Below are 13,188 nucleotides of genomic sequence, written 5' to 3'. Positions count from 1 at the left end.
CATTTTCAGCATTAGGATGTTTGGCCAATACCAGTTACGTATTTGTTTGTTTTTGCTGTGGAAGAAATCCACTGAGCCTGGAGGAAGCCCCATGCAGAAGAGGGAGAGACACACAGAGAGGTGCCCAAGTTGGGAATCACACCAAGGCCTTTCTTGCTGTGGCGTGCAAGTGTTTTTACTGTGCCACCCTTCCAGCCATGTTATTGTAGGATGAGCCTAGATTACATTGACGCATACCAAAACCATGAAAATCACGCAGAGGAAATCCACGTGGTTCAACTTACTTTGGAAACCAGCATCACACTGGCATTGGAAGGAGCCTGGTGTGTTTTTGCAGGTTGAATTGGCACTGCAGTTGTTGCTGGGGAGCAGACACTCATCCACATCCAGGCAGAGAGTGCCATTGCCTATGTATCCCGCAAGACACGGGCAATTGTATGAACCCACCGTGTTGACACAGTAGGCTCCTGGCCCACAGGCCGCACTGCCAGATGTTTGACACTCATTCACATCTACGCATTTCTCTCCAGTTTCTGAGGGAGGGGGGAACACATTTGAATAAGATTAAAAAATCAGATACATATTTCACCACTGGAACCCAAAACACAACATTTACTTAATTTGTATCATTGGAAAAAAATTTCTACACGAATTTATATGCCTGATATCCATATAAATTTGAGGCCATAGAAATGAAATATGAGAAGTGAACATGTCGGATTTTTTTGGTGTGCTGTATCTTTATTTTTCCCTAGCTCGTATGAGTAATTTGGATAATCCCGAGCAAGAAATAACTCTGAATATATTATAATGGAAATCACGTGGACCGTTATATGGTAAATAACGTAATATAAACTCAATATAAATATACACCACACTGACCATCATACCCAGAATTGACTGTGACAATTCATCAAGAGACTTATTTTATGTATTGATGATTGTATTATTATGCTCGCCTGCTCAGAAAAGCCTCACCGAGTTGCAGAACTCTTCATTAGAAGGGTTCTGCTAAGCTTTCAGAGCAGGGGGTAATGTTGCTATGTATATTTCCCAATGAGTAATTTGCAGGTACATTTTCAGCATTAGGATGTTTGGCCAATACCAGTTATGTATGTTTGTTTTTGCTGTGGAAGAAAACCGCTGAGCCTGGAGGAAGCCCCATGCAGAAGAGGGAGAGACACACAGAGAGGTGTCCAAGTTGGGCATCACACCAAGGCCTTTCTTGCTGTGGCGTGCAAGTGTTTTTACTGTGCCACCCTTCCAGCCATGTTATTGTAGGATGAGCATAGATTACATTGACGCATACCAAAACCATGAAAATCACGCAGAGGAAATCCACATGCTTCAACTTACTTTGGAAACCAGCATCACACTGGCATTGGAAGGAGCCTGGCGTGTTCTTGCAGGTTGAATTGGCACTGCAGTTGTTGCTGGGGAGCAGACACTCATCCACATCCAGGCAGACAGTGCCATTGCCTATGTATCCCGCAAGACACGGGCAATTGTATGAACCCACCGTGTTGACACAGTAGGCTCCTGGCCCACAGGCCGCACTGCCAGATGTTTGACACTCATTCACATCTACGCATTTCTCTCCAGTTTCTGAGGGAGGGGGGAACACATTTGAATAAGATTAACAAAATCAGATACATATTTCACCACTGGAACCCAAAACACAACATTTACTTAATTTGTATCATTGGAAAAAAAATTCTACACGAATTTATATGCCTGATATCCATATAAATTTGAGGCCATAGAAATGAAATATGAGAAGTGGACATGTCGGATTTTTTTGGTGTGCTGTATTTTTATTTTTCCCTAGCTCGTATGAGTAATTTGGATAATCCCGAGCAAGAAATAACTCTGAATATATTATAATGGAAATCACGTGGACCCTTATACGGTAAATTACGTAATATAAACTCAATATAAATATACACCACACTGACCATCATACCCAGAATTGACTGTGACAATTCATCAAGAGACTTATTTTATGTATTGATGATTGTATTATTATGCTCGCCTGCTCAGAAAAGCCTCACCGAGTTGCAGAACTCTTCATTAGAAGGGTTCTGCTAAGCTTTCAGAGCAGGGGGTAATGTTGCTATGTATATTTCCCAATAAGTAATTTGCAGGTACATTTTCAGCATTAGGATGTTTGGCCAATACCAGTTATGTATTTGTTTTTGCTGTGGAAGAAAACCGCTGAGCCTGGAGGAAGCCCCATGCAGAAGAGGGAGAGACACACAGAGAGGTGTCCAAGTTGGGAATCACACCAAGGCCTTTCTTGCTGTGGCGTGCAAGTGTTTTTACTGTGCCACCCTTCCAGCCATGTTATTGTAGGATGAGCCTAGATTACATTGACGCATACCAAAACCATGAAAATCACGCAGAGGAAATCCACCTGGTTCAACTTACTTTGGAAACCAGCATCACACTGGCATTGGAAGGAGCCTGGCGTGTTCTTGCAGGTTGAATTGGCACTGCAGTTGTTGCTGGGGAGCAGACACTCATCCACATCCAGGCAGACAGTGCCATTGCCTATGTATCCCGCAAGACACGGGCAATTGTATGAACCCACCGTGTTGACACAGTAGGCTCCTTGCCCACAGGCCGCACTGCCAAATTTCAGACACTCATCTACATCTGTGCACATCTCTCCAGTTTCTGGTGCGTGGGAGGGAGGGAGATTTGAATAAGTTGAAAAAAATTAGATACGTATTTCACCACTGGAACCCAAAAAACTACATTTTCTTAATTTGTATCATTGAAAAAAATACTACATAGCCTGGGCGGGAACAGTGCTGGGCTGATATCTGTATAAATTTGAGGCTATAGAAATGGAATATGAAAAGTGGACGTGTGGGATATTTTGTTTGTGTATTGTATTTTTATTTTTCCATACCTCGTATGAGTAATGTGTATAATCCCGAGAAACAAATCACTTTGAATACATTATGAAGGAAGTCGTATGGATTTTAATTGGAAAATTACGTAATATAAGCTCAATATAAATATACACCACACTTACCATCATACCCAGAATTGTACCATTAGATTGTCGTGTGACAATTCATCTTGAGATATTTGTATGTATTGATAATTGTATTATTATATTATTTGGGGCTTTCGGTAAAGTCACGTAGAACAATTTTTTTTTACAAAAAACTACTGTATTATTATGCTTGCCTGCTCAGAAAAGCCTCGCTGAGTCGCAAGACATAACTGGAGGGTCCTGCTAATTTTTCAGAGTAGGGAGTAATGTTGTTAAGTATAAGCCCAAATTAGTAATTTGTATGTTCATTTTCAGCATTGGGATGTTTGGCCTCTACCAGTTATGTATTTGTGTGTTTGTTTTTGCCGTGGAAGAAAACCGCTGAGCCTGGAGGAAGCCCCATGCAGAAGAGGAAGAGACAGAAAGGCGTACGGGTTGGGAATCACACTAAGGCCTTTCTTGCTGTGGCGTGCAGGTGTTTTGACTGTGTCGCCCTGCCAGCCATGTTACTGTAGGATGAGCCTAGATTACTTTGACGCATACCAAAACCGTGAAAATCACACAGAGCAAATCAACACGATTCAACTTACTTTGGAAACCAGCATCACACTGGCATTGGTAGGAGCCTGGGGTGTTTGTGCAGGTTGAATTGGCACTGCAGTTGTTGCTGGGGAGCAGACACTCATCCACATCCAGGCAGACAGTGCCATTGCCTACGTATCCCACAAGACACCTGCATGCGTATGAACCCAATGTGTTAGCACAGTAGGCTCCATGACCACAGAGAGCACTACCTGCTTTTTCACACTCATCAACATCTATGCACGTCTCTCCAGATTCTGGTGGTTGGGAGTGGGGAGAAAGATTTGAATAAGAAACATTGATGAATACATTGTGCGTTTACATGCTTGAACTCAAATTAATATACACTCTGAGTGGGAATACCGTGGGCTGATTCCTATGAAAGTTGAAATTTCTATACATTTGAGACAAAAAATGGATGATGGGAAGTAGACACATGGCAATTTTGTTGGTGTTTTTATGTTGTACTAGCCTGTACAATTAATGTGTAGAATCCCTATTATCAGGAAAATTCATATAGATCTTTGCATGGGAAATTCATTCAGGTACTATAGAAATAGCCACTAAGACACTTACGGACATATCCACTGTTGCAGATGCAGGTATAATTTCCGTCTAAGTTATGACACGTGGAATATTGAGTGCAGTTATAGATTCCGCTCTGACACTCGTCCACGTCTTGGCAGGTCCGGCTGTCGCTTACGGCCGCGTACCCAGCCACACATCCACACTTGAAGCTGCCGATTGTGTCAGTGCATGTCCCGTATATGGAGTCGCAAGGTGTCTGTCCATCAGCCATGGGTAAGCTGCACTCATCAATATTGATGCATTGCGTTTTGCTCGTGCCATTGAGGGTGTACCTGATGAAATAAAGTTAACAATTGCACTCCTTGAAACTGATACGAAACGCAAATCAATTACTTGAAGTGGACAACGTATACTAATTTTCCACAGCACCGAGAAGCACGTAAATATAAATGCTTTTAACATCAATTGCAGTCCTGAGTTGTGGTCCCATGACCTTTTATTTTACACAAGCTGTATTATTACTCTGATTAAACAGACTTTAAAATGTGAAGTTATTTATATCAAAGTTTACCATAACAAACTGAATAAGTAAAGTACTTTTAGACTTTACAAGGTTGAGAAAGAAAAAATATTTTGCAACTAATCATGCTAAGTTACTTTGTCCACGAGAGGAAATGGGTTTGCATAGACAAGATGAACCGCCAACATTATAAAGGACTTTAGAGTATTGTTTCTTGTCTTGTGATTACATAGCCGATTACACTATTAATCCAATTGTAAGTTACAAGTCTACAATGTAATGTTACAATTCCAGAAATGTTCTTGTTAGAAAAGGTTTCGTCTTTTCCCAGTTTTGTTTCACCTATAGTGCGATCGAAATAACCTCATGAGACTATTCCAAACTCTTGTAGACCAGCGCATCAGAGGCTGACATCACATAACCACTTTTGAGATACATGCACATGACCTCTTTTGTCCAAGCTAGGGAGTGCTTGATACATATCCACACATGTCCCGCATGGCAGTCAAACCAATATCCTTATTTATGTTAAGAGCCGATCTTTCTTTCATCCATTAAAAAATAAACTAATTTAACATGCATTCTGATTTAAAGCTTTCGTGACTGCAGTAATTCATATTCTTAGTTCTTTCGGTAAAGTCACGTTGAAGGGAAATAATAAAATATATAAAACAATAAAAAAATTCTCACGACGTTTCGACCATAACACAAACGGTCGTCATCAGGTGTGTCGGTTTGCATAAATTTATTTATTTTTAAACGGTGTATTTATTTATAAAAAATGTTACCGCCACGCGCAGCGATTTGGCAGTTTATTTAGAAGGACTAGTCCATCTATGTTCTGAAAAGAGGAGGGGGGAGACGAAAAATTTAATGTATGCTGTCTGAAAGCCACTGTAAGCGTGAACAATCAATTAAGACCTGAAATGGTTTATCAAATCTTTCCAATGATTGCTAAGCCAGAATCCATCTTCTCGGTTGAAATTGTCTCTGTGCTTGTATATGTGGATAGCCTCATGAACGAATCTCTCATGGTAGCCAGATGGCTTACAAAGAACCTCTGTCTTGGAAAAGTCAATGTCATGTGAGCCTACTGAATTATAACAATGATCTGCCACGGCCGAGGTGTTGGTCCTACCGTGTTTAAGGTCTGCTTTGTGTTCACGAATGCGGTCTGAGACATGGCGTTTGGTTTCTCCAATGTAACTACTACCACAGAGGCAACTTAGTTTGTAGACACCAGGGTATTGTATGTCCGGAATCACATCTTTTACAGACGGAACCAGATCACGGATTTTATGTAATGTGTTGAAACGGACCTGGATCTTGTGTTTATTCAAGATTTTGGAGATCTTTTTTGTGATCCCCGCAATGTAGGGTAAAGTGATGGTTTTGAAAGGCTCCTCAAGAGGGTCCTTCTTCATGGTTTGAGTGATAGCTTTGCGGATTGTTTAGTCGGAGTAACCATTAGCCTTAAGAGCTTGGTGTACGTGCTTGAGTTCACTGCCTATGTGTTCCTGGTCGGATATGCATTGGGCTCTATGATACAGAGTCTTGATGACAGAATTCTTCTGTGATGGATGGTGGTGGGAATCCGGTTTCAGATAAGCATCCGTATGGGTAGCTTTCCTGTAGACAGAGTGGCTCATTGAACCATCAGGTCTCTTTTTAATTAGGACATCCAAAAAAGGTAGCTTGCCATCTTTTTCGACTTCCATGGTAAATCTGATGGCTGGGTGTATGGAATTGATGTGGTCGAAGAATTGGTCTAGAGCAGGCCGGCCATGTGGCCAGATGACAAAAGTGTCATCCACGTACCTCTTCCATAAGGTTGGGCGCAGAGTGGCAGTCTGGATGGCGTCAGTCTCAAATTTCTCCATGAAAATGTTAGCTATAACCGGAGATAGGGGGGAGCCCATTGGGGTGCCCTCAGTTTGTTTGTAGAAAGTTCCATTCCAAGTGAAGTATGTATTGGTTAAACAGTGTCTCACCAGGGGGGGTACCTCAGTGTTTAGTCCTTGATGAACCAAGTCTTCATTGATTGCGATGGTGTCAGGTACAGGAACCTTGGTGAATAAGGAAACTACATCAAAACTGACAAGCAGGTCGTCTGGGGACAGGGAAATACCCTTGATTGTCGATACCAGGTGAGTAGAATTTTGTACCGCAGAGGTGGTTTTTCCAGTGAAAGGACGCAGGATTTCAGACAAAAAACGAGCCAGTTTGTAGGTGGGGGAGTTGATAGTAGAGACGATGGGACGAAGGGGTGTATCTACTTTATGTATTTTTGGTAAGCCGTATAATCTTGGTGGCCTGGCAGCAGAAGGTTTCAACGAAAAACTGTTTAGATTGATCAATTAATGTGGTTGAAGAGATGCCGCGACTCTGGGGTAATACCAATCGCATTTACACTGACCTCTGCTGCTGTAACGTCTTCTAATGCGAAACGAATTCTTTTAAAAACTAGCTTAGCTCTTATCTCAGAAAAAATCAGACTTATACGCACCGAACTAGATCAGTTAGACAAGACACTCTACAAATCACACTTATCATTGACGGCAACAATGTCCACATCGGATTGGGAACATGTAGACAATATGACTGCCTCTTCAGCTGCTACTATGTCGACCAAATGTAAGGACAACCTGATTTCCAAATTTAACCTCCTCTTCAACAAAAGACCGGACCCACACACCAAAAAGTTAGACGTTAACAAAGTCGTAATGAATCGCAGTAACAGTTCTATTTCCGATGGTCTGAAATCCGTTTTAGCTAAAGGTCTAAACTTTGCAGTCACACCTAAACACATACCAGTTAATGATATAATTGCCCAAGTAGACGTTGCTCTCAGGGGCCTGGGTCACATCGCTGCAGACGTAGCAAGATCTGAAATCACTGCAACCCTCAAAAACGCTAAGATGCCAGCTAGCAACCTCAGCAAAGATGAGCGTTTTGAATTATATAAATTAAAAAAGACGGCTGATATTGTAGTCCTCTCAGCTGACAAGGGCAATGCTACTGTTATCATGGATAAAATAGAATACAACAAAAAAATTAAAGAATTACTCGACGATGGTAGTTATACAAAAATAAAAAGAGATCCCACCAACAGCCTCGTCACACAAACCAACAAAATAATTTCTGATTCAACCGCATTAATTGATCAATCTAAACAGTTTTCGTTGAAACCTTCTGCTGCCAGGCCACCAAGATTATATGGCTTACCAAAAATACATAAAGTAGATACACCTCTTCGTCCCATCGTCTCTACTATAAACTACCCCACCTACAAACTGGCTCGTTTTTTGTCTGAAATCCTGCGTCCTTTCACTGGAAAAAACACCTCTGCGGTACAAAATTCTACTCACCTGGTATCGACAATCAAGGGTATTTCCCTGTCCCCAGACGACCTGCTTGTCAGTTTTGATGTAGTTTCCTTATTCACCAAGGTTCCTGTACCTGACACCATCGCAATCATTGAAGACTTGGTTCATCAAGGACTAAACACTGAGCTACCCCCCCTGGTGAGACACTGTTTAACCAGTGTCTCACCAGGGGGGGTACCTCACTTTGCCCTACATTGCGGGGATCACAAAAAAGATCTCCAAAATCTTGAATAAACACAAGATCCAGGTCCGTTTCAACACATTACATAAAATCCGTGATCTGGTTCCGTCTGTAAAAGATGTGATTCCGGACATACAATACCCTGGTGTCTACAAACTAAGTTGCCTCTGTGGTAGTAGTTACATTGGAGAAACCAAACGCCATGTCTCAGACCGCATTCGTGAACACAAAGCAGACCTTAAACACGGTAGGACCAACACCTCGGCCGTGGCAGATCATTGTTATAATTCAGTAGGCTCACATGACATTGACTTTTCCAAGACAGAGGTTCTTTGTAAGCCATCTGGCTACCATGAGAGATTCGTTCATGAGGCTATCCACATATACAAGCACAGAGACAATTTCAACCGAGAAGATGGATTCTGGCTTAGCAATCATTGGAAAGATTTGATAAACCATTTCAGGTCTTAATTGATTGTTCACGCTTACAGTGGCTTTCAGACAGCATACATTAAATTTTTCGTCTCCCCCCTCCTCTTTTCAGAACATAGATGGACTAGTCCTTCTAAATAAACTGCCAAATTGCTGCGCATGGTGGTAACATTTTTTATAAATAAATAAATACACCGTTTAAAAATAAATAAATTTATGCAAACCGACACACCTGATGACGACCGTTTGTGTTATGGTCGAAACGTCGTGAGAATGTTTTATTGTTTTATATATATTATTATTTCATTGTTTCCCTTCAACGTGACTTTACCGAAAGAACTAAGCATATAACATGCATTCGTTTGTGACCCAGCTGAAAGCATTACATCACTTTAGTTCATGGTTGAAAACCCAATTTAACCATAGTTCTTGGCAACCTAGAACCAATCCCAGAATCTCAGCAGTGCTGAGCTCAATGTTCTGACTCCATAGCCACATGGCCACCTTTTCAAGCAAATGTCTAGTGCTGGTGTGTAATATATCCTTGTGGATATGAAACATTGCTATGTACTTAGACACACTATATTGAGTATGCTGCAAATATCAATTGGTTTGGAAACAACCCTAGAACGATCAATTATTCATACCCAGAATTGCAGGAACATCCTGGGAGAGTTGTTTCATCAATGTAACAATCTCCAGTTCCATTGCAAACGTCCGTCACACAAGTTTGGTTTTCTGAAAAATAAATAAAAGTAAAATTTATTTCACGTGCAAAATTGCATATTATGGTACCATAGATGTTTGTACATTTCAAACCAGTGATCCCTTCAGTTAATTATTAATACAGTTATTGATATCACTCTAAATGTGTTTAGTTATGCAAGACAGGAGTTGCATTGCTATAGCTATGTACAACACACACACGTAATTATGCTATAACATACACTCCCATCACTGTAGGAAGCACGAAGCTTCAAGTGACAAATACCTACAACTTGTATCCTGTAGATATGCACAAAGGCAATGATCTCCATTAAGCCATGTAAATTGGAAGACGTCTAGAATCGTTGATCCCTAGTGCTGATGCTCGCACAGCGTGCCAGATATTCATTTTAGGCCGAGTCAACCTTGGGAAGGCCCAGGTCATGTACAGATATGACTTGCCAAACTGGTGCACATTACAAGGGATTAAAACTGGGCAACCAAGATTGTAGCACGGGCTCTAAACACTGAATCAGTACAGGTTGTGACAGTGGGAAGCATTAAAGTATGGTATAAACATTTATAGGGCTGCATTGCCTCTGCTGCACCCAACGTAACCACACAGCCTATGACACTTAACCATGCTTGGTTGGTCACCCATATAAGCACTATCTAGGCTCAAACCTGCTTAGCTTCAGAGATATAGAATTAGGCCATAGAGTATATACATAAGCCACATGTACAAAGGATGTAGACAAATGAAACTTACGTTTACAAGTCCCATTCACAGAGCTGAAACGGGCAAAGCAGCTGCAGGTGAAGCCTCCTTCGATGTTCGTGCAGTTCTGGGTGCAGTTGTGGAGTCCTCTGATGCATTCATCAACATCTGGACAAACACAATGAGCATCATCGTGGCCATACAAATCCTTAAGGTAGCTTTTCCATAACAAATGCCATGCCAAGACATCGGTCGCCTCAGTGCAGAATTAACATTGAGACACACTCAAATTGATTTCCCCTCATACAAACAATTCTAGTAAGTAAACAGCGATGCTTCTGCGCAATTAAATACAAATGATAATTGTCAAACCTTTGCATGTGGTTCCATCACTGTCCAAGTAGTATCCGAAGGGACAGCTGCATGTGTAGTGGCCAATGGTGTTGTTACATCTCACTCCGACAGGGCCTTTGCAGGGCTGCGTTGCATTTGCCGGTGGGTTACACTCATCGATATCTGTGGTGCATCGCAAGAGAACATATGTTAATATGCAAAAGTTGAATTACAAGTGGTCTTGTGGGAGCTTCGTTACTGCACAGTGATTAGGAACATTCTAACCAAAAACTTTCTTTTTGTACAACTTAATTGGGGTAAAATCACAAAGCAACACCGCCCCTACTGCCAGATTATACCAAACATCTCAATGCTGAAAATGTACCTGCAAATTACTCATTGGGAAATATACATAGCAACATTACCCCCTGTCTTTGCGATAGCCTTGCATTACAGTGATAACATAAGAAGCTATACTTGACTTTACTATACTCAAATTTGAACATTTTAAACATCCAGAAGCATCGCTTCCTTTCCATTGCTATACCTGCGCGGACAGTATGCTTGGCAAAACTCAAGAAACAAAATAATTGCATGGCACTGCATCCATGCATTTTTTGTATAATGGTTATTATTAACAGTCAAGATATTATAAGGCTCATAAAAAAGGCACGACTCTTGGGCCTCTTAAAAATAAATGTATAATCTGAGTGTATCTATTGTATGCTTTATTAACATTTCAAGACACATTTTATACTTATTCCCACCACTTACAACACATCGGCCTAGTGTGGAAGAGTAGGCCACTTCGAGAGGCTCTCTAGAGCTCCCTCTAGTGGAGACCTCTCTACCAGCAGTGGCGTAATAGCAGGGCCGGCACCTTTACGTTTACATGTTATTCGTTCCCACTTTTTGCTATTTCAATTAAAGTCAGATTGTGCAAGACAACAAGAACAATAAGCACCACGAGCATACAAGTTTATTTTTATAAGTGCTTGGAATGTCTATAGTGAGTTAATGCTTTCAGCTGGGTCACAAACGAATGCATGTTCAATTAGTAAAACTTTTAATGGTTGAAAGAAAAATCAGCTCTTAAAATAAATAAAAAATATATATTGGGGATATGTCGCAAGCACTCCCTAGCTTGGACTAACGAGGTAATGTGCGCGTATCTCAAAAGTGTCTCCGCGATGTCAGCTTCCAATGCACTGGTCTGCAAGAGTTTGGAATAAATAATCTCATGAAGTTATTTCGATCGCACTAATTGAAATAAAACTGGGAAAATACGAAACTTTTTCTAACCAGAGAATCACGGCACCTCGACACTGGGGGACACCCACCACGTGGAAGCAAAGCTTACCTGTGCACGTGACTCCGTCTCCTGTGTAGCCAGCCTTGCACTGGCACGTGAAACTTCCATCGAAATTTTGGCAGAGCCCTGTCGTCCTCGAGCAGTTGTTTAATGATGAAACGACGCACTCGTCTGTGTCTAGAAACATTAGCAAAATGTACGTGGCTTTGTAATTAGCATACCGATGTGTGATTGCAAATGTGCACACGCATTTGAGAGACTACAAAAGCTCTCGCGATGCCTCGAGAAATACTGTATCTTGTCAGTCATTTTAAATTGAACGATGTCATTGTTCTTAACGAGATGTTAGCCCAGTATCTTTATCTCTTCCTTCAGAAGAACATACGTTCTTGCAGCTCTTTGTAGTGGTAAGAACACTACACAGTATATGATTAGGTTTATACTGCAAAGACATATTGCGTTGATAACAAACCCGCTGGCAAAAGACTTACCAGTACAGATGCGAGCTGTGCTATCAAATTGGTATCCCGCCTTGCACAGACATGTGTACGATCCTATCGTGTTGCTGCACACCATCGTGTTCGCGTCACACGGTTGGTTTTTCTTGCACTCATCAACATCTGGTCGAAATATAAACAATGCACATCACAATCGAGCAACCACATACAAAACGATGGGTTCCAACAGATCAATGTTAGTGCACAGCGGGCTTCCGTACGAGTGTGCACGACACGGGTATAGGATCGTAAAAGTCTACATGTAATGTCATGGAAATCGTATGACCTTCGAGGCAAGGGGTAATAGCTTACATAGAGATGCGTTAATCTGCCAAACCCAGTGGGCTGTGAGCTAGCCCGAAAATGCCTGTACAGCGTAGTGAACCATTCCACGTCGACCATTGAGTGTTGTCTCGTATGTATGTACAAGTTCTCACAAAACTCAAGTTTTCTCCAACATGAAACACAACGATTAATATAACGGTCCAACATCCCAATACAAGACTCAAATGGCTCGGGCATGTACTCAGAATGGACCAGGACCATATACCCAAAAAAATGCCCTCAGGTGGACACTACCAGGCGAAAGGAAACCTGGGAGACCCAAGACCACCTGGCACAAGATCATGAAGGATGAGCTGGCAGCATTAATCAACCTCTCTCGGGGCGAGGCGCAACATGTTGCCAAGGACAGGAGGAGGTGGAGGGAACTCATTGTGGCCTCGTGTCTCCCATAGGGGATGAAGAGGATTAACTAACTCAACCTAGTCTATACATCTCTTCGTGGTCTTGCTCCACCATATCTTGCCATGTCTGTATCTTTCCATGTGCCTTCTCACCCTCTACGTTCTCAATCTTAGTTGTCTCTCTCTCTGTTCCTCCTCCTTGCATTCAATCCACGCTTTCACTCTCTCTTATTGCCCCCTTCACTGGAACAAACTTCCTCCTGCAGTAAAGTCATTTTCGCTCACTAGTTTCCGCTCCGCACTC

The 13,188-nt window shown here is 41.7% G+C and overlaps 1 protein-coding gene across 4 annotated transcripts in view; it reads right to left on the bottom strand.

Moving 5' to 3' along the window:
- Positions 1–101: 101 nt before the first annotated feature.
- Positions 102–13,188, bottom strand: part of LOC116947001 (uncharacterized) — a 47,022-nt gene continuing 33,935 nt past the window's right edge. For all 4 annotated transcript variants that reach the window (XM_076070192.1, XM_076070191.1, XM_076070193.1 and 1 more), the window contains 10 exons: positions 12,193–12,321; positions 11,750–11,878; positions 10,429–10,572; positions 10,108–10,224; positions 9,281–9,371; positions 4,163–4,446; positions 3,595–3,843; positions 2,428–2,676; positions 1,357–1,605; positions 102–533 (listed from right to left, as the gene is read on the bottom strand). In XM_076070192.1, coding sequence (XP_075926307.1) covers positions 217–533; positions 1,357–1,605; positions 2,428–2,676; positions 3,595–3,843; positions 4,163–4,446; positions 9,281–9,371; positions 10,108–10,224; positions 10,429–10,572; positions 11,750–11,878; positions 12,193–12,321 — 1,958 coding nt within the window. In that variant the 3' untranslated portion in view covers positions 102–216. The remainder of the gene's footprint in view (positions 534–1,356; positions 1,606–2,427; positions 2,677–3,594; positions 3,844–4,162; positions 4,447–9,280; positions 9,372–10,107; positions 10,225–10,428; positions 10,573–11,749; positions 11,879–12,192; positions 12,322–13,188) is intronic.

Source organism: Petromyzon marinus, chromosome 28 (assembly GCF_048934315.1).
Source record: "Petromyzon marinus isolate PM22_M1 ecotype Great Lakes invasive population chromosome 28, UKy_Petmar_22M1.pri1.0, whole genome shotgun sequence".
In the NCBI taxonomy this organism is placed as follows: Eukaryota; Metazoa; Chordata; class Hyperoartia; order Petromyzontiformes; family Petromyzontidae; genus Petromyzon; species Petromyzon marinus.
The sequence above is the reverse complement of the archived record's forward strand: the minus strand, read 5'-3'. Positions and strand labels throughout refer to the sequence as shown.